Source organism: Corvus moneduloides, chromosome 3 (genome assembly GCF_009650955.1).
Source record: "Corvus moneduloides isolate bCorMon1 chromosome 3, bCorMon1.pri, whole genome shotgun sequence".
NCBI classification, from domain to species: domain Eukaryota; kingdom Metazoa; phylum Chordata; class Aves; order Passeriformes; family Corvidae; genus Corvus; species Corvus moneduloides.
In genome coordinates this window covers 57,934,847-57,957,424 of record NC_045478.1, presented here as the reverse complement: position 1 = coordinate 57,957,424, position 22,578 = coordinate 57,934,847, and the positions used below count along the sequence as shown (strand labels likewise).

At 35.8% G+C, this 22,578-nt stretch overlaps 1 protein-coding gene across 33 annotated transcripts in view; it reads left to right on the top strand.

Moving 5' to 3' along the window:
• Positions 1-22,578, top strand: part of EPB41L2 (erythrocyte membrane protein band 4.1 like 2) — a 120,242-nt gene that overhangs the window by 67,727 nt on the left and 29,937 nt on the right. For all 33 annotated transcript variants that reach the window (XM_032101693.1, XM_032101687.1, XM_032101679.1 and 30 more), the window contains 7 exons: positions 3,271-3,375; positions 7,808-7,850; positions 13,673-13,748; positions 15,226-15,444; positions 15,901-15,988; positions 17,240-17,392; positions 18,470-18,567. In XM_032101693.1, the coding sequence (XP_031957584.1) occupies positions 3,271-3,375; positions 7,808-7,850; positions 13,673-13,748; positions 15,226-15,444; positions 15,901-15,988; positions 17,240-17,392; positions 18,470-18,567 (782 nt within the window). The remainder of the gene's footprint in view (positions 1-3,270; positions 3,376-7,807; positions 7,851-13,672; positions 13,749-15,225; positions 15,445-15,900; positions 15,989-17,239; positions 17,393-18,469; positions 18,568-22,578) is intronic.

The window sequence follows — 22,578 nt, the reverse complement described above, 5'->3', positions numbered from 1 at the left end:
GGTTGTGACTATCACTTGACATCTCAGACACTTGGTAGAAATTGAAATGTAATCCATTTTAAAAAGTAACAAACTGTGCCAACTAGGATGCTGCCTTCTTAAGAGTCCCCTGCTCTATTAAAATATTTCTAATTTCTGAACTGACTGGATCACAATAGTTATCTTTAGTTCATGCTTAGAGACACTCTGCTAAGAACATGAGTTTTTCCAGAAAAGTATGTTGTCACATAATTTAAGCTGTGTAGCAATGACTGTCCCCAAATGGTTTAAAAAGAAATTGCATTTGAAAAGTTTGTTTTTGCAAATTAAATACTCTTTTAGATTTTTAAAATGATATCTGTATCTATATAATAACTAGGAGTCTTTCAATTTTACAAGTAGGATCTTATAATGAAAACCATTGCTGGTACTGAGAGGCTTCTTATGCTTTTTTATCCATAACAGAGCTCTATAAATACTAGTTGCTTTTCATTTTGCTGCTGTCTAGAATGTAGGCTAACAAACTTGGGCTTCATGACATGGTGGGGTTTTTCCTTATGTGGAAGAACTATGAAATGACAAAAAGATGTTTAAAGATACAGTGGACACTGATAGTGTATCTAAGTTCTTTGTCGATTATGACTTCCTAATAAGAAACCGTGCAATATTTTATGGTTATACTTGCAATATATTTCCTGATTTGCCTGCTTTATGTTTTTATATGTCAAAAACTTGATATTAATTGTGGGTTTTAGTATATGAACTTTATAAAAAAGCAGCTGATTCCAAATGTGGGTTTGATATGATAGCATATATTATTTTTTACACTAATCTATAGATGTCCTTTACTGAAATATGTATAACTGAAACTTGCATTTGCAAGGTGTGATCACTGACCTGCATGTTGACTTTGGAAAAAAAGTGGTATCTATTACATGCATCTAAGCAGACTAAGATTCTTTGAACTCTCTCTTGCTTATACTTTTCCTACTTTCAATTTACCACTTTTCAATATTGGTGATTTTTCTTATTAAGCTGAAGATGAATCTGTCAAGAAAATTAAGTGGTTACTTCAGATGCTATGGGGAAGTAGTCATCTGTCGTTCTTGAAGAGTAAGATTTTTTGAAAGTACCAAACAGAATTAAAATTCCCCGCCCCCCATTTCAGAAGTCACTCTGACTTCTACATTCCATTGCCTTTCTACTTGTGCTACAAAATGTCATCATTTTATAATTTTGCTTCTGTGAAAGCTTTCTGATCTTCATGAGTAGAATGTCTGCTGGACAATGCGATTTTAAATAAAGCTCTGGATTCTTGGGGACTAAACCAACAAAGCCTTCACTCTTTGCTCCGTGCATACCTTCCTTTCTCCCCTCTCCCTCCGCTCTTGGCCTTTACCACCCTGTACTGTGGAGCCAAGCTGCAGGAGTGCCGGGACGGGGCATGTGGAGTGCTCCGCCACTGTCTGCGGGGACAATGGCCACAGTGTCACCAGGGCCTACACAGGGGCAGCCGATGGCGTTTCTGTGGAATGGCAGTGGTGTGTGGCATCTACTGAAATCTGTAGGATAAGCAAATGCAAAAATTCCTATAAGCTGGCAGGCCTCTGAAAAGGCCATGTTGTGGCCTCAATGATAAATGCCACAAATAGCAGAGCTGTCATGAAGGAGTTAGTTCAAACTGGAGACTGCATGCCAGTCATGGTCAGATTTGAACGGTGGAAAGAACTTCTCATCTCCCTACCCCTGAGCATGTGTTGTGAGCTGTCTGCTCTAAATCTTTGTCTCCTGTCAGCTGCCATCTCCAGTACAACAAATCTTTTCGTTAAAACGTGGTGCACAGAAATAGAGCCTGGACCTGTTTTTCATTACTAGCACTACAGACATATGGAATGTTTACATCCCCAGTTTCAGGTACAAGAATCACAGAATGATTGATAGAATGGTTTGGGTTGGAGGAACCTTAAAGATCTTCTAGTTCTAAACTCCCTGCTTAGGCTGGGACACCTTTCACTAGACCAGGTTGCTCAGAGCCGCATCCAACCTGGCCTTGAAAACTTCCAGCGATACCCAGGGACGGGGCATCCACAACTTTGCTGGGCAACCTGTTCCAGTGCCTCACCACCCTCACAGTAAAAGATTTCCTCCTAATATCTAATCTGCATGTACTCTCTTTAAGTTTAAAGCCATTACCCCTTGTCCTGTCACTTCCCTTCCCTTCTCAAAGCCCTCTTTAGGTACTGTAAGGCTGCTGGAAATGTCACAAGAAGAACAGATAGAATTTCAGGACTGACTGCCATTTGCTTAAGCTCTAGTAATACTGAGCTCACCAAGTGAGCTTAAAAGTGGCCATTTAAAAACACTTTTTAATAATGTGTTAAAATTTTGATCAGTTCTCAATTACTATTACAAAGTAGTAGACTATGATACTGAAACTAGCCTCAAATAAAACCTTCAGGTTTTTTTCCTTTATTACTGACTTCCACAAATAATATTTTTAGGAAGAATAAACATCTTGAAGATTTCTTATTTTTGAGCATCTAATGAATTTGTTGGGTACTGAGAGATTTCAGAAACGCACGGATAGGAAGCAGCCATCTTATTTTCTGCCCCTCAGAACAAACCATTGCAGTATACACAACTAGACATGTTGTATATGTTCAGCTTGTGCTTGAGTGCTACTTCTGCTGGTCTGAGCATCGGCTCTTAGTGGTCTGCTTGTACTTTTTGTCTTTGGAAGATAACACACTTTATTTTTCAGTGCATTCATATCATGTGATTCATAAGTCACTGGGACATATACCAAAACGATAAAAATGCTAAAGTTAATAGATACAAACACTGTAGAAACTATACTACTTTTTAGAAAATAATATAGAAAAAGTTGGCTCAAATAAAGAAGTCTTCCATTATTTTAAAAATAAAGATCCAGAAAACAATTTAGTAGCACTTAATAATACAAAATATTTAGACCTTTTAGGTACTGAATTTTCCTTCTGTATTTATGTTGTTGTTTTGGTTGTTGGGGTTTTTTTATGTATTGAAAAAAAAATTGAAATTTCTGTACTTCTTGTCAAGGATATGTATAGCTTTGAAATATGGTGAACAGTCTTTGTAAGAAAGCTTATAGTTTTATAATCTGCTTTATCGATATTTTAAGGTTCCCTGAATAATATCATCGAATAACAGTACCTGTAATTAAGGACCTTACTTATTTACTGATATTAATTTTCTCTTTTTTCTTATTTTTTCTTATTATTTTTCTTCTTTTCCTATCCTCCTACTCCTCAGAAAAGAGCAAAAGGACAAGTGCTGTTTGATAAAGTATGTGAACATCTCAATTTACTGGAAAAGGACTATTTTGGGCTGTTATTTTATGAGAATTCAGAACAGAAGGTAAGCCTGTATGAGGATTTTGTTTGTTTTTCATCATTGCCACTCACTTCAATAGTTTAGTGAGGCATATTCTATTAAATGTTTACCATTACAAACAGTTGAGTAAATTTTGCTGCCTTTTCTCATAGATGTGTAAGAATACTTTGTTCGTGAACATGAAGGGAATCTAGCCCATATGTCTGTATCACTAGGCCTTTGAGTTCCTCTTCTACTAATTTTAAGCTTAAAGAAAATTTTTGACATTTGTAAAGAGACTGGAGCTGGTCCATCACTAGTATTGGATGCTGATTTTACAAATGAATGGAGTTTGAGATTACTACATTTGAAAGGATTTCTTAAATACCATTTGGTAACTTCAGTCTTCTTTTGCACTTGCTTCTATGTTGGAGGGTTGAGCACATCCAGATTGCTCGGCTGAGGAAAATCTTAAATCAGTCAGTGGCTAGTGCTGCATTAATTACCAAAACCCAATTTATCTTTCTAGCATCTTAACATTTACAGTTATGGGCTGGGCTGCCTGTTGCTTTCTCCATGAACTAAAGATATACCTGTGGTCATCTTTTTCTTCATAAAAAAAACCTCCCAGATGAATAATTACAAATTGAAGCAGGAAAAGTTGTATTTCTTTTAAATCTGTATTTGTAGTAGAAGCATCATTACATCATACTACACCTAGAAGTTTTTGCTTTTTTTCTGTCATCTTCCTCTTAACACTATTTTTTAAAAAATTAAGTCTAGTTTCATGGTCTGAATAAATCTGAATTTCTGATAACTTCCATTCAGATAAAGCTGTTTCTAGAGTTATTTGCTTTGCTGCAAAGCTTTCTATGCAGTATTGAGCAAAATACTCAATTCCTCTATATTAAAAATCCCCATATACAAAATGAGCTTGTTATATTATTACTGAGATATTTAATTTTTGTTCTTGATTTGTAAACCATTTCTAGACATAAGAACTTATTTGGTGTAATGATGAAGAACATCTCTGTTGGTCTTCTAATACCATAATCTTAATATTATCTGTTATTTTCACTTGTTGCTTTACTTGTGCTTCTCACTATTGAAAAACTGTACTGTACCTACACAATAAAATAACATAAAACAGCAGTCTGATCTCTGGCAAGAGAGAAAAGGTCTAATACTAGACCTGGGATCCTTGACCTATACCAGAAAATAGCCCACCTGAATAGATCTGAGGAGATAAAAAATAGGGAGCCTTGAGTTTTTGAAAGTTCAGCAGAAAAGTCTGGATTGGTGTAGGATTATGTCTTTTTTTCCTCCCCCTTTTTTTTAATGTATCTCTAGTTGGACTAAGACTTCCTTGGTATTCTTCAGTCATTTGAATGGAGAAACAGAGTTCCACTCTTTAAAAAGACCCCATCTGTTTTTTCATATGTCTTTTTCCTTGGAGATACTAAGAACTGGACTGGATATGAACCTGGGCAACCTGATCTAGTTCAAAACTGGCTCTTGAATCACACTTGGACCAGTTATGTCCAGAGGTCTCTTTCAGTTTGAATGAGTCCTTGAATTCCTTATCCATTGACAGTGAAGGTGGTACTGTAGAAACACTCATAAGTATCTACATAAATTAAGAGGTATTTACATATATTAAGCAAGACATATCTGATAATAGGGTCCTTATTCAAAAGTAGAATAGATCACTTCTCACCTGAATTATGGACAGCAGCAGGCTTTTATTTAAAAACTTCTGGAGAAATCTGGTCCCATTTGTTATGAAGACTAAACAACCACTGTTGTTGGATTTTGTCTTCATACAAATACATGCCTAGTGTTATTTGGAGAAACTTAAAAAAACCTCTTTTCTAGCAAATTTACGTTTCCCACCTCCTACGTTCTCAGAACTTTTGCTGGTTTAGGGTCCTCTTTTTTGTTCACCTCTGTAGTTTGAGTTACTTTTTAACTTCAGTACCAGTTCTTTCTGATTTTTTTTTTCCCGTGTTATGACTGTTGCCTTTTTAGATTAAAATGCCACAAATCCCTGACCTCCAGTCCAGTCAGTACTAAATGCTGAATGATGTGTTTTTCCCATTCTTGTGCACTCATCACAGCCACCCATTTATGAGCCAGCTGTTGAACCCAACGGCAGCTGTGGCGTGTGGCAACTGAATGCCAGGCACTCTTTTGAATTAGAGCTGCTCCCCAATGCACCATCGGGGTACCATTGGAGGAGGAGTCCCATTAGCTCTTCTCCATGGGTGTTCTGTGCAGCTGGGAGAGAGGTTATGTCTTCCAGTCAGACCTACTTTTGTTAGCTTTAATACACAGTTTAAAACTATTTAGGCCAAATTAATAATTAATGATTTCTTTCATTTTTTGCAAATGTTAAATTTATTAGCCTGAAGTTTAGTTAGGGATTTCATTGCATTGCACCCTCAAAAGTTCATGAATGCTCCTTTCACACTGTAATTGGTCTGCAGAAGTGTTAGAAAGCTTCTGCTCTTATGTTTTGGGTGCCAGCTGGAAATGCTGCTTTTCTGAATTTGTACAAAATACTTTTGTACTGGTAGAGAACATTTTGTTCTTTGACAGACAGTACATTACTTTGTCTCATCTATAACCTTACCATTCACAAATTAAACAAATAGATTTCTGCCTACTGAAGCAAAGTAGTGTGTATATACTTTGTCTTTTGTTTTGAAAGACAGACCTGTCTATTCTGCATTAAGAGCTCTAATTTAGGGTAGATTCTTTTGTGGTGTTTGTTTTTATCCATAACAAAAGGCACAGATGCAAAAAAAAACCCCACCCGTGTAATTACGCCTAAAAATGGAATATAAGCATCTGATTTTATTTGACAGAGCAGTAATGAAAGTTGGTGGCAAAGTCTGCTTCCAATAAGCTCATTTCAGAAAAATGAGAAAATGAACTGTATAACTTGTGTAAAGAAAGGATTATTCTTCTCATCTTGCAGCATATTCTGTATTGTATGTTTCTTTTCTCCTGCTTTGTAGTGATAAAAGATAAAGCACTGAAAGTAACATGTACTCAGGAATCCTATTTTTCTTTTGTAGTTTTTCCATGCAATATTCTCTATTTACTTTATGCTATATCTAAAATGTAAGGGTTTAAGACACTTCTAGTTATTATAGTTGTAAGAATATAGCTTTGTGTAATTTCAGAATGGAATTCTTGCCAAAACTGAAAACCTAGGATGATAACTGTAGCTGAAGTGAGTCTCAGTTAAAATTATTTGAAGACTTACATTGTCTTCCAAGGCCTTTCCATGTCAAGGTTCTTCTAACAGAAAGCAATTTTTCTGGCTTAAGCATTATAAATGGTATCCAGGATTTTGGAGAAGTGCTTTATAACACTTCCTTTGTAAAAATGTTATCGACTTTGCCTTCTCTGGAAAAATTATCATAGCTATGGAAAGTAGAGGTCACAGATGTCTTAAAGCAAGAAGTGGAAAATTACTGTCCTTTTAAAAAATTACAATTGTAGTAAATGATAAAAAGGGGGTTTTACTTTTAATTTCTAAATAGTATTAATCTAATATATACCTGGTGCAGTTGTTATGAAATCTACTTGGACCAAGCTCATTTACAACAGGGAACTTGGTATTTTGGGCCATATTTATAGGAGACACATTCTCTATCAGCAGAGAGATTTGCACTACTGCAGGAACATAGTTCCCCATTCTCCTAATCCATACAGACCTGTGAACTACACTAGCATTTTTGTCTTGAAAGAAGTTGGACTTCAGGTGCAAAAGCCCCTAGTACAGACTGAGGGTTATGGTATTGGGAAACAGTGTTGCATCTGGAATTTGTTTGGTACCATAGACGGAAAAAGGTGGATCACATTATACCCAGTATGCACTGCTTTGCTAGGTTAGGTGAAAAACATTGTTAGAAATATGCATTTGGCAACATTTGTGCTGGCAATGAGGTGTTACCTCAGACTTCAGAACTGCAGATACCTGCAGTGGTCTGTGAAAAAGCAGATATTGTCCTTGGCAATAGGCAAGTTTCTAATTCTTCCCTACATTGCACATCTGTCTTTGGAATATTGCAAGACCTGCTGTCAGGCTGGCTGTATGCATGTGTGTTTCTTCCATAAGTGTGCTTCTGTGTGTCTGGCCATGGGAAGTAAAGGTTCAAACTCAGTGAAGGAAAATCTCAGTAACTGTAGTCAAAAGGTTTATGTTTCTAGTCTTTCACACAACCTGTTTTTTAACATATACGGGTAAAACGAGTAAACAGGATTCTCTGAGTTACTGATGAATATATGTTACTGATTCCTTAGTCTCACTTCCCAAAGATAAATTTTTGGTTGATCTGTCACAAAACAGTCTCTTTGCCAATATCAGTAGCTATTTAATAGGTTGCACAGATTATATAAAAATATTTTTGGTATTGAGGATTTTAAATGCTGGCTGTGGTTTGTTTGTTGTTTTGCTTTTTTTCAGAATTGGCTAGATTCTTCGAAGGAAATTAAGAGACAAATTCGAAGTAAGTACTTCTGTATTCAGATGTTTTGCTCCTTTTATTTCCTCACAGAAATATTCTTCATAAATTTAGTAGCCTGGATGTTGATTGCTTACAGCTTTAAAGTAATTTCTATCTGATAATGATGTATTCAGCCTTAAAACAGAAAGCAAATCTCCTATTTCCATCACCTGTCCAAGTAGGGGAGAGAGAGTCAATCAACATTATGCTGTAGAAGTTAATTATTATATTGTATTATATTATATTATATTATATATCAAATATATTATTGCCCCAAAATTTTCCCTTGTTTTGTGTGACTAATAGTTGATACTTTTGCATCCTGACACAGTAGATGTTTTTCAACTTTGTCCTGATATTTGGGTTATTGGATGGAAAATGTGATCGTGCAAAGATGGTCATGATTGTTGCTATAGGACTTTCTTACTTCGAAGACTCAGCAGAAGAATATGAACCTACAAAAAGAGAATTAATATGTTTTACAGAAAATGTATATTCTTCAATACTGATCGGTCCACCACTGCCTTTTTTCATATGTCCATCATTTTCAGAATGGAGATGGAATAGAGAGCATAATCTTGGAATGTCCCACTACAGTGCTTTTCAGACTGAATCTGCTTGAAATGCCTTTTTACTTCCTATACTCAGAACATGATGAGTAATTTATTTTACTCTGTTTGCAGAAAACTCTGTCAAAGCTCTTCACTAGCTGAGTAGCTTTTGTAGTAAATGGGGAGTGCATGGGAGTAAATCGAGGTGATACTCTGCCAGAGTCTACATATCACAAAATAAGTAGCCACTAAAACATGCTAGACAGCCCCTCCCTTACTGAACTTCTTCCCATTGCTTTACTCATTTGTGGCCAAACCAGGGTTGTTGTTGTTTTGTTTTCAATGGAAAGCTTTTGGTAGTACCTGATAGGAAATGTAAGTAGGGAGAAGAGGGTGATGATAATATTTATTTATATGCTTAGACTTACAGCACAATGTGAATTTAAGCTAAGAAACTGACTGTACTTGTAATTAAGAACAGCAGTGTGTTATTTATAATGACAAACAGATGGTCGCTTTACTGCTGTTAACTCTACTGTTTTAAGTCAACACTCATTTTTTCCAGGAATCATAGTGATGTTAATTCCATTTTCTTTAGATCTTTGCCATTGATGAAATCCCTTAATAGGAAGGTGTGGTTTATATTTTCAAGTATAGAAATGAAAGATACAGAAGCATCCCTGGAAACTATTTTTTTGATACAGCATGCTCTTGTGTAGGCAAACTAGACCTATTAAAATGGTGAATGTACTAATATTCAAGTAGCAGCCATACCTTTACTTAAGGAAAAGTTACTGGTATTGTAACTTCTGCAGGTCTTCAGTGAAAATCTATTAGTTGTCCAAATATGCAGGCTAAAGGCTGTTTTGTTTGGTTTTAATAAATGACAAAAGATTGAAGATGTTGATACTTTTTGTATCAACTTTGTTGATACATATGTTGGTATCTTTTTGTCTCCTGTAGCAATTTGCATGCTATCTAGCCTAGAAGTTAGTATCACAGATTTGTGTAAGGACTGACCTGAAAATTTTTTGGATGCACTACACAAAGTTCTTTTCAATACTGTATCATATGCACTACAAAAAAATGGGTTAAGGGGATGTGATTTTCCATACAGCATGAAGACCTACATTTTATACTGGAGAACAAGTCCAGTTATTGAATGAGGAATCATGACTGGATTTTTTTCTTCTGGTCTATAGTATTTCAGAGTTGATAGGTATAATAAAGGAAACAGCCAAGTAAGAACACCATTTTAATGATTTGAAAATGACACTTGCTTATACCAATATGCAAGTAATTAGCATACTATTAGTTGTGTTCCTCATCATTAGTCTGTAAAAGTTTCCAGATACTGGAATGTACTGCAGGCACATTTAATCCTCCAGATAAATGAGTATCAATGGGTTTTTTTTTCTTTTCAGTCTTAATTCTAAATATATTTGTCTTTGGATCCAGAATGGGAATCCTGTGTACAAAATACTAATTAAAATTAGGATACCTGTAAAACCTATTAGTCCATTTGAAAGTCGGAAATGACAAAACTCATGAATCTGAGTTTAGCTCAGGTGGATAGAGCCTGATGCTAAAAAAATAACCAAGCCAAGGTTGTGGGTTCAATCCCCTGTATGGGCCACTCACTTAAGAGTTGGACTTGCTGATCTTTGTGGGGCCCTTCCAACTCTGAATATTCTGTGATTTCCTTTTCTCTTGTATGGCACGAACTGAAGGACTAGTGTGCTCGATAAGTGTATTTGGGCAAATACATTTGATCTGAACACACAAAGGTGACACTTCTGGAAATTTAGTTCAACACATCAGTTTGCAACATAATATTTACAGCAATCTCTGTCTCTCTCTTAAATGTGAGCAACACCAATACTCTGCACATTGGGCATGTATGTACCACCTGTGACTGGGAAAGACAAAATAAGAATCCTGTAGTCTCCCTCAAGTCGTGTTCTGCAGGCTGTCTCTTGCTATGTCACAGTCCTCAGGCCCTCTGTGTGATCTCTCACTTGTGCAGATTGGCCTTTGGCTGGGCAATTATGTTGGATCGCAGCAATTACTGATGTTACTTCAGCTAATGAACATGATCCACAAATTACTGTCTCTGTTCTCAGGGCTACAAAGGTGACAAAAATCTTGTTTACTTTCAGCCAGCCTGATCTCTTCAGGAAAATGAATTCTTGACTTTTTTTAACTCATGTACTTGGCTATCCACTGGCATGTGTTAAAACCTCTAATTACTTCTTTCAGGGACAGGTAGGTAATTACATTTCTGTCACTATCTTCTTGAAAATTGCTACATCTCAAGTGGATTCAGGCTTTTGCAAAACTGAGAATCTCAGCTAGAATATTGTGATGGTACAAGCAATAGCAACTCACCCTGAAATAGTCAAATCTCAGATTACACAGAGGGTGTGTTGGGTCACCCTTATAGAAAATTCAATTTGAGAATTTATCTCTTTAAACCGAAGGTAATATTATGTAAATTAAATCTTTTTCTAATCTGCAGCATGGTTAGTATTTTACTGAAAAAAATACTTCTACATCACATATTCTGTGTTGTATATCTTAGAAGAAATTGAGAGAGTTCAAATGTTCTGAGGACAGAATAGGCTGGGGTACTAAGAGAAGTTTGAATTAATTAGGAAAGGGCTTGCATTTTAAATGTACAGCTCTGGCTGTCTGATTTTAATGCCAACAAATGTATGCTCAGGCATCAAAATATGGTGGTCACTTTACGCAAGTTCACTTTATTTTATAGCCATCTATTTTATGTATCTGTAAGAGGTGTAGCTAATTTTGATCTAAGATGATTACAGTAGAGTCTAGATCATTGTTCTTGAAGAGAACTAAGTACCTGTGCCAAGGGAGGAATTTTCTTGCAAAAGCTGACATACAAGAGATCATGAGTAAAAGCCAGAAAAAAACTTTACTGGGAAAAAAACATTCACTGATTTTTCCCAGTTTAAATGGGATGAATCATGTTAATTGTATGCTGCTAGCTGGGTGGTTGTATTGCATTCTTTTTCTCTAAGAATGTACCTAAAGTTGCCACAGAAGCATTTTTGATGTAACAAGCTGGCTAGAAAAATGTTTGACATTTCTGTAGCCCATACTATTGAACGTCAAAATAGGGAGCCTTATCAGGGACAGAATGCTAAATACAACTTTAAATCAGATTTGGGGTTTTGTTGTTTTTTTTTTTTTTCTTGGCTACCAACTCAATAAAGAGCCAGCAATAATGTGCATTATTGTGTGAGGACAGCTATGATTGCATGCCTCAGGTGTGCAGCTATAAAAAGTATGCTTTAGTGAGAAGTATTAATATAGAAGTATAAATATGTGCACGTTGTAACAAACTTGCTAGTCTATATTTAGGGGATAAATGTGCTTCCAGTAATCAGGTAAAATACATGGTCACCAACTGTCCACAAAATATTTAGTACAAAGTCAACTTCAATATTTTTTCAATAAATGAGCAATTTAATCAGTATGAGTAGACACACGAATTTTTTCACAAAGTCTACACACTCAGAGGACTTAAAAATTATGTACCTTTTTATAGAGAATATAGTTTTTTCAATTTTTTTTTTTTTCTTCAAACCATGTCTAGGTGTCCTGCCTGCAGTGTTTTCTGAAAGTTAGCTGTAGAAATTCTGATAAGAAAGAGAAACTGTTAAACAGGAATTCTTATGTGACTAGTTTAACTGTAATTTTAGACCAGGAAAAACTTGAAGACTGGTTTAGTACCTGTGTGGAAGGACACATCCTTCATCCATTTCTCCACAGCTCTGTTAACATGACAACTCTCCTTGAATGCTTTTTGCACAGATATTTTGGCCCTATTGCTCATATTCATCAGTTTGGTTTACTCAATATCAGCATCTTTTCATTAAATTATGCTAATTCCCTAGATGATGAAAGTAGGCTAATCTATTCCATCTTTAACTGTGTTTGTTATGCTGTACGTGTTCGTTACCGTTAGACTTCTTTTTTTTCCAAGGTATTTTTGTCTTAATTTTGTTTTGCAGTGCATTGCAGTAGATGATGCAATGATAAATGAGACCGCATTTAAGGGTCCTACCTTATTTTGTACACAAAACTGTAATTTTTCTAACAAAAACTTGATAACTGGGAACGTTAAGATACGCTAAAACCCTGAGCTCTCAAAAAGAAATAGTGGCTTAGCAGCCAGGTAGAATGAGATTCACACTTAAACAAAAACTGAAGTGCTTCAGTGAATAGCCATGTCTGAAAAACCAAAATAACTTTTTAAAAATTGGAAGACATTAGAAATTTTAACACATCTCTTTAGCATATATGAAATTTCAGAGCAGGTTTTTTTTTTTAAGAAAGTAACTTTAAATAACAATGTCCACTTTTTTCTAGCATTGTGTTGGAAAAGGCATTTCAGTCTTTTTATGGTGCTGTAGAAAGACACATTCTTCAAAGCATGATTTATCTGTGTAACACAGATTTCTAAAATAATTTACTGTTCAAAATACTAACATTCTGAAAATGTATTTTAATTATTGGTGTGTGACTTAGCTTTCAAATCTTAAAAAAGTATTTAAAAACAAAGCTATGACTAAAGGCAACATTTTATACTTTTCCAAATTATTAATCTAGTTTTAAGCATGCTTTTGCTTAAAAAAAATGCATGTGTTATTAACAATTCTAACACATGAGAATTTAAATATCACTGCTATTATAGTTGTTTAATGTGGTGTTTCCCAGAAAAGTATTTTAAAGTAGGAATGGCTAATATTTTTGTCTTCCATGCATTCTCAATAACTAATTTATTATCTTTCTGTTATATACAACACAGAGCTCATTTTGGTATCTCATGTTTACAGTTACTGTACAGTCTCTCAAACTAAGTTTAGACAGGAGGAGACTGTTAGCCTTTAAGGAGTTGGAAATAAACACAAAATCAATGCAAGTGCCTTTGAACACACAGTATCTTAAAAGTGTTAATATATTATGGTAGTTTTCAAATTAAAAATGTCTTCTGATATTTGTGTAACTTACTGTAAAATGTTGTTTAAAAATAATTTGTAACATGCTGACCTTTCATTATGTCTGTGGGTTTCTACCTGCTAATGAAAATAATCTGTGCTTCTTACTAATGTACAGTAAATCAACAGAAAAAACTTTCTTTGAGATTTCAGTGACTAAGATTTATTCTACTGTCTAACATTTTTCAGTAAAGTATTTTCTTTGCTTACTTCTTGAGATTAACAATCAGATATTTCCCATGTTTAGGTTTACCCTGGATATTCACCTTTAATGTGAAGTTTTATCCCCCTGATCCATCACAGTTGACTGAAGACATCACTAGGTATGCACAGGTCCTAATTTTAAACTTTAAATTACTGTTAGTCTAATTTGAAGGCCACATAGAATTTCGTCTTCAGTTTCTGGATACTGTACACTAGAGATGCTCTTACATACATCAACTGCTTTTTGGAACAAGGTTGAAAAGGTAAAATGAAAACTTCTGGAAGAAACCTGAGCAAGAAGAATTTAATGATAAGCGGGTGTATGATTTGGGCAGCAGATAAGGTGTGAGTGATCCTATGTGAAAGAAGGCAGTGGCTTAGTGTCAGACTGCTGCTTTATTATAAAACAAATGAGGGCATGGGGATCTTGAGTGAAGCTCAAGGGAGCCAAAATACTTCAGTAATAATTTAGACTAGATTAATGAAAATGTGGGTTTACATATATGCTTTAAAAAAAACCGTAAAACATAATAAAACCTGAAAATAACTATCTTCCAAACTCCTTAGATAGAAAATATTTGGAATGCAAGCACTGGATACCAATGCACCTACAAAGTAGCATTGCAAGGCTGATGACTGGGGATAGAGTTCAGGGAACTGACTCGTTTTTCTTAGGAGATACAGGAAACCTAAATACTTTGGTTTGGAGTTAGATGACCCTGCTGAGGCAGGACATATGTTACTACTACATGTTGCATTGGATCAGTCTTCTGCACAAAATAAGACAGCTATACAAGTATGCAGTTAATATATTGCTACAGATAGTCATTTGTAGCATCATAAAAGGCTTTTAGTACAGAATGTATTTACAAGAAGCTGTGTGTGTTTTCTTTGAAAATTTTCTGCGAGTTGGTTGGTTTTTGAATTGCATGTTCAACTCATAAAAATATTTTTTGGTTATATCTTAAATCTAAATTCCTTTAAGTTTCACTAGTAAGACTTTTTTTCCATTTACTTCTTAAAAAAATGTCTGCTGATGGTTAACTTGTTAAATTTGGTAGAAGACTGTATACAGTACCTGAAAGATTAAATTCTAATACATACATGGTTTAAGAAAGGTAATTATGATTTCAGTATTAAACTGGATTTCTTCTGTGTGTTACATGATGTAATTAGCTTGTGAACTGCAAAAAGAGTTTTAAAGCCAAAGGGAAATGTCAAAGAAGTGCATAGCTTATATTTTTAAGCCATAGATACCTACTGGCTGCAATATGAACTGAACAAGTTCAATAGTCAGCTTTTGTTTAAAACTAGGTTGGAAATATATATATATTTCCATTTATATTGGAAATCAGAATTTTTCCTGCTTTTCACATTTTTTATTGAAATAACATTGACTCTTAAAAATCAAGTGAAATTTACTGTGTGGTAATAATGCTCAAATAATATAAGGTGTAACATTATTAATGCATTCACTTACTTTAAAACACACTTACATGATTACATGCATCTTGATGAATTCTGCCATATTTCTCATGATGTGTCTTTGCTCTTCATTCTCTTTGGTTTTTTTTTCCCCTTTCCTTTGTCTTGCAGGTATTTCTTGTGCCTACAGCTTCGTCAGGATATTGCATCTGGCCGACTGCCGTGTTCTTTTGTGACTCACGCCCTCCTTGGTTCCTATACTCTGCAGGCTGAGCTGGGTGATCATGACCCAGAGGAGCACCACAGTGATTATATCAGTGAATTCCAATTTGCACCCAATCAGACTCAAGAAATGGAAGAGAAAGTGGCTGAGCTACACAAAACACACAGGTATGTCAGATACAGTGAGATTAAATGAAGTCATCATGCTTCGTCACATGTCAATTCTCTTAGGAGTATGTGTAAAACTGCTGAGGTAAACTTACTGTTCCTTTGGAAATCATTTGTTATGGAATTAAAAGCTCTTACTTTGGTCTGTTTAAAAAGTTGAGTTTGAAAATAGCAGTTGCACTAAGGTCTTGGTAGAGAACTTTTGGAAAAGTATTTTTATATGAACATATTAATTAGTTTAAGTAACATACAGATAGAATATTTTGAAAGTGTGAAGGTGGAAATCTGTACTCAAGTAAAATAATGTGCTCTGGAAGAACACTTTTCCTGTAGAGCAAAAATGCTATTGGTACCTTATAAACTGAGGTTTTTGTATTAGTCTGAATTTGAGGATTCCACTCAGTTTTGACTCTGGGTTTTTTGCCAATAAACTCAAAACTTATTCAATGGTTTTAGGGGCTTGACTCCAGCACAGGCGGATTCCCAGTTCCTAGAAAATGCTAAGAGACTCTCCATGTATGGAGTGGATTTACATCATGCCAAGGTATTGGGGATTTGTTTTGTTTGGTTTTTGTTTTAGGATGGACACGCTAAGTATTAAGAAAATATTGTATATATAGATTATTCAAAAAAACCTCATGCACTTAATTTTTGGCTATCAGCCTTTATTGCTTGGTTACAATAATTACTCAATTTGCAACTCTAACATCCTTAGAATTTATTTCATATATATAAGTGTGCATGGATATGTGCTGCTTGGAAATAATATTTTACCCATAAGAGCAGATAAATACATTTAAAATGTCGTATTTTTTATGCAAAGGAGATGTGGGGCCAATAAAGTAAAGATGAAAAGAACACATAATTGTTTTCATAATACTATGAGAGTTAAAAAAATATGGAGGGAGAAAAAAGCTCTTCTGGGGGAGAGCTTTGATGCTTTTTTTACTTCCCAGGGTAGGTCAAATGAAATTTTCATTTCAAGTGGGATTTTTTTTTTTTTTTAGTTAAAACCTCAAAAGACAAGCTAATAACTTCCTCCCACTCCCTCTCATAAATCCAGAATCTCAAATCATTAGGAAATTTAAGGTATTGTAAGCATATTAATCTTGCATTTAAAAAAGAAAACCAAGACTTTTAAGTACTGGAGAAACACTGTTTAATTTTGTTTTATTAGTTATGCCAGTGAAGCAACTCCATAATGACAGTGTTGGCATTTGATGTAGTTGATCTGTTGTTGGGGAGGACATGAGAATCTGCTGTATTGTGTAGTGTATCAGTTAGTGGTTAGTTTTGCAGCCTGTAAAACTTGCATCAAATGCTGTCAGTGAAAGAGCATGCTCAGAAGCCTACCCATTACTTCCTATATCTTTGCTGGAATAGTACATGACTGTAAAGGATCACCTTGATCACAGCTTGTTCAGACTTTCAGTTTAAGTTGGACAGACCTGGTTTTCATTTTTATTCTTTCAGTATTTGTTGAAATCATTGCTAGTACACACACTGGCCATACCTTTCCTGCTTTTAAGTTAACTTTGTCCCTGTTACCAGAATATTGAAGAATTTCCCAGAATTGTGGCATATGAATGCCAAAACCATTACTTATAATAGTCCAAAGTCTTTCCTATAAAATGAATATACTTGGCTATTTCTGATTTAAGAATCTCATTGTCAGAGTCAGGTTTGAATATGAAACATGTCCCAATTACAATATTCCCTCAAGGTATGTCAGCAATAATTACTTGTTTGGAATGTTATTAAAGTGGTTTTTATGAAATTGTCTCATACCTGGTAGGATTCTGAAGGTGTGGATATCATGCTGGGTGTATGTGCTAACGGTCTGCTGATTTACAAAGACAGACTCCGGATCAACCGCTTCGCTTGGCCAAAAATTCTGAAGATTTCCTACAAGCGAAGTAATTTCTACATCAAAGTCAGGCCAGCAGAAGTAAGTAGCACCCTCCAGTCTTGTTTCTTTTGCGAGATCATTTTTGTACAGCAACAAGAAAACATCCTCATTTTTTCCACAGTTGTCCTCATGAGCTTATGATGGATTCAAGCAGACCTTATGAGTGCTTTTTCGTCTAGATTCTAATGATTGTATTAAACACTTGTCTTGATTAGTAACGGCAAACCAAGAAGAAAATCTATTTTCATTTTTTTAATAGAAGCTGTCTTGTTATTTTATGGGGGTTTTTTACACAAAAAGCTAGTTATATTGGCCATGTTCTGACTGTGCAAACTTGCAGTCCTGGGAGAGAGCCAGCTTCTCTTCCTCTTTGGGTATAATTGTTTGCTAAATGTCAGCACATCAAGTCCGTGGCTGTAACCAAAGGCTTGAGTTATCCTGTAGGATGTTGTAACTCTTTCTGTTAGCTGCTGTGGAAGTAGGGGACTCAACTTTCCCTTCAGTTACTGCTAAAAGTTTCTGGAAGTTGCTGAAGGGGGTGTGTGTGTGGTTACATTTTGAACCCTTTGTAACTGGAAATTTAACAAAATCCCCAAAATGTCAGATACTGTAATGCTTTTTTAGATTATACTACAAAATATTTAAAGTGGCTTTTGCTGTGTGAATAAATAATATAAAAGAGACATCCAAACACCAATTTTACAATACTAACATTGTAGTTAGGTAAGTTTTTGAATGCAGATGTACTGTTCTTGCATTCACTGATGCTGTGCGTAGATGAAATATTTTTGCTAAGAAACTATTATATAGTGATACAAAACATAGAAGTTTAACACTGCAGTATGAATTTCAGACTTTTATTAAACCCAGGCAAAGTACGAAGCACAACTTTCAGTACAATTGCTTCGTGCAATTTATCCATTGTGACATAGCCCACCAAGTATAATTATTTTAAAGGGCTGGAAATTCTGATCTTTTAAAATACTTTCTAAAAAATCTTATGAAGTCTTATGGCAGGAGTATTACTGCTTGATACAGTAATGGAACTATCTGAACTCTACCTACTAATGGCCAGCTTAAGGAAATGGGTTAATTTTTTTTGTGGATTCTTTCCAGCTGGAACAGTTTGAGAGCACTATTGGGTTCAAACTGCCAAACCATCGGGCTGCTAAAAGGTTATGGAAGGTTTGTGTGGAGCACCATACTTTCTTCAGGTAAATGATAATTCTCTCCTTCCCTCACTTTTCAAGGTATGCTCATATACTTCTTTTAAAGGGTAGGAGAAAAGTAAAGATTTCCCCCTTCTTTGCCCCTTGCAGTGACACCTCTTAGATGGAAGATACCCTGACAGTCATTGACCCCAAATTACCGATTCTTAAAGTCTCAAGTACAATTAACTGCTTTATCAAAACTTACAGAGTGCTAAGAGGATGGAACTAAACAAGGGGTCATGGAGCACTAGAGGTCTGCAAGAACTGTCTGGCCTCAATGCTGTGCCACATGCTCTAGGATGACCCTGCTTGAGCAGGGAGGTTGGACCAGATGACCCACTGTGGTCCCTTCCAACCTGACCCATTCTGTGATTTGTGATGAGATTTCCTGAGAGATTGACTTTTAAGAATGAGCATCTAGAAAGCCACTGTACACCTTCACAAGAAGCTCCTAGGGCTTGACAGTAATCTTCATTCAATTAACTTGAACATTCTGCTGAGTGTAAATGCTTCTAGCTGAGTTTTTCCTTATCTATGAACTAGACTGAGCTCACAATCATTCTTCAAAGAACAGAGGATCACTTTAATTTTTATGTAATAATCCATAACCTCTTCTGCATTTTTTTCTCCAGCAGCTGAGGAACATAGAATTCTGAATTGGTCATTGAAACTATGATCTATTTGTAAATGAGCACCTTAACAACAGACCATGGAGTTGTTCCTCTGTCTACTTCTTCCACTGAAAAGGACTTTGAAAAAATGGTTGTTTGATTTTTATAATAACACACATTCTGTGAGGGAGTGCATGTGCCCCATGCAGCCTAGGAGTTACAGATTTAGGTTGAATCTCCTATGAATTGGATAGGCATTGAATCTGAGGTTTTTCTGCAAAGCACAGTACCTAGGGTATGTAAACAGTAAGCTTTCTCCTTCAGTAGCCTGTTTGCTTTTAAAAAAAACAGCTGTGTTTTATGGTAAATGCAATCCTGTTGCTGCATATACCTGCTAGACAGAGAACTTCAGAGAACTTCAGAGAACTTGGGCACCGGGAGACTTAAGCAGGTGATTACTGGAACTGTCTCACTGGATGGTTTTCAGTATTCAGATTTTCATTGAATGTAGTGTGTTCTTGAATGCAAAGGTGGAACTTATGCTGAGACTGGCAAATCCCAGCACAAATCAGTCTCCAAATGCTTAATTTAGAAGCACTTCCTTTTAAAATCCTGATCAGAGATGTTTTTTCATATTGATAGAATTCATTTATTAACACAGTCCAGAATCATATTCTTGAAAATTTGAAGTCTGCTTTGGCTGGTGGTGTCTATTACCACAAATAGCAAGCAGTTCTGCCCACAGTGAAAAGTTTAGTAATGCTCTTCAAATAACTCATGCCATGATTTGCTTTGTTGGTAAGCTGTATTTCCTAGTTTTATAGTAATAAAATAGCCCTGAATAAGGAAAAAGCAAATCTTATTGAAGTCAAAAATCCTAAACTGACAACTACGATTTGCAAGTCTAAAAGCTTTCAGGAGCATTAATAGGCAGGAGATAATCTTACTACAGAAATTCTGACATAAGAAAAATAATTGGATTTTATTCCAGTCAGAAGTGGCTTTTCCTAATGACATTCCAGGAATGACATTATAACAAGAATTATGTAACAAATACTTGAACCATTCTGTAAATCCATATACTCCACTGATGTCACCAGAGAGAAAATCCTCAGAACCTCTCATCCTGATTTAAAAACAGTAAAATAAAGCCAGCTCTATTTTCCTTCAAAGATAAAAAGCAGAAAGCAATTGCTACAGTCCAAGAGACTGTAGCTCATTCAGAGCATGTGTAAAGCTTGTGTATGATGCCGCAGTAAATTGTATATAGTTTAGATGTATATTTTTAGCTTCCAAATCTCTTAGCATGCCCTATATAACATGGTAAGATTCCTTGTGTTGTCTTATGTAATGTTTCAGTTTGTCTCAAATAATCCCATTAAGAGCCATTTTCCTGTAATGTATAGGAAATTCAGCCAGTATATGAAGTTATTTATAAAACTTGTAATGAACTGTATTGAAAATGACAACCAAAGGGCACTGTATTCACTTGTTATCAGCTCAGACTTAGAGGATTCCAGTACCATTTTCAAAGAGCAGCAATCTACTTTAAAAGTACAGTCAGACTATATATCTACATTAAAATTTTGAGGTAAGCTTAGTTGGCAACTCTGGATCTTAACCAGTGTCTGCAGAAACCTGCTTATATTTCCACTTTACGATGTTTTATTTGAAATTTTCATGATTGTTTCACCATCTCTCCAGAATGTCCTAAAGTGGTAAAAGCATAGTTTTCAGTTATTTTATGTAATTAAGACTGTAATACAAAAATCCATTCAAATGCCCTTAATCAGGAAGTAATTAGTTCTCTTGTTTTTTCCACATTAAAAGATTAAAAGTTTATCTCAGCAGGGTGGAAGATAAAAATGGTAGTTAATGCTGCAGCCTTGCCAAGACTGGAAAATCAAGAACAGAAGGAACCTTGGAAAAATGCTTTTAGCCTTCTTCCTCTTAGTAAATAATGCACTCTCTCTTAGAAATAATGGGGAGAAAGACTGTTTTATAGAAGCAATGAAAGTGAAGCTCCAGATACTTGCAATTTTATTGCATAAGTGGCCTTAGTGCAGAAGGGTGCATTAGTTTGTCTTGAATTGTTTTCTTTATCAATGTAGGAACAGATTCAGGTGTATGCATATGCATTTTAGGCATGGGGGATTGGATGCTTTTGGCTAGTGCCCTGATAAAGCCATAAACATCCCCTCTTAGGGAGAATGGGGGAAGGTGTTTTTAAGATTCAGGTTTGCTTCTCATTATCCTACTCTGATTTGATTGATAACAAATTAAAATAATTTTTCCCCAAGTCTAGTCTGTTTTGCTCATGAGAGCAATTGGTGAATGATGTCTCCCTGTCCTTATCTCACCCATAAGCTGCTTGTTACATCATTTTCTCTCTTTTGTCCAGCTGAGAAAGGGAAGTGTCTTTGGTGGGACTCTGGTATCCAGCCTGGGTCAGCTCACCACACTAGCTCACTGTTCTGTTTGCTAGGTATCTGAAAATTCTTCAGTTTTGTTGAAATACCTTTAGAATGACTGTTGTAGTCTTCAGAACCCAGCACTGGATACTGTCTTAACATACATTCGATCGGGTTCTGCTGACGCAGATATTTCTGTGCAAATGCTTCAAAAGAGGAGAAAAAGGTCAGCACAGTTTGAGCTCTTGCTTGCCCATCTGTGCCATCCTCAGTACAAAGGGCACATGAATTGCTGGTTCTGCTTGAAAGAAGTTGATGTTCAATGAGCTGCTCATTCTTTGCAGGTTCTCAAATCAAGAAGCTTTGTCTGCAATAATCTGATAGTTTTATACAGAGAGAGTAGGCCATGATGGGTGAGCATGAATTTGCAGCATTACATTGATCCAGGAAACAACATCAAAGGCCTTTCCAGAGAAGCAGGGACTGGGAGGAGTTCTTGCAGTGATGACTGTTTGCAATATCAGCAAGGATGGCAGTGGAACAAACAGTACCCTCTGTTGCAGCTGATGGTCAGATTTCAAGTATAAAGTACAAGCAACAGGGGTTACATGAATATGAACTTTGAAGTCCTTATCCTGAAGGAAGTTCAGGGATGTAGAGAGAACCTGTCTTCAAACTCACATGATATCAAAACCTGGTGGTACACAATCAACCAGGTTGGAAAAGACCTTGGAGATCATGTCTAACCTATGACCTAACACCACCTTATCAACTAAACCATGGCACTGACTGCCACATCCAGCCTTTTTTTAAACACCTCCAGGGACGGTGACTCTACCACCTCCCTGGGTAGCCCATTCCAATGCCCAGCCACTCTTTCTGGTAAGAAAACAGAATCCTTCACAGCCAGTTCTGCCACATTGGTACATGGACTTTCTGATAATGACTCCAACATTTATGGTACAAACGTACATATCCAGCATTAACAGTAC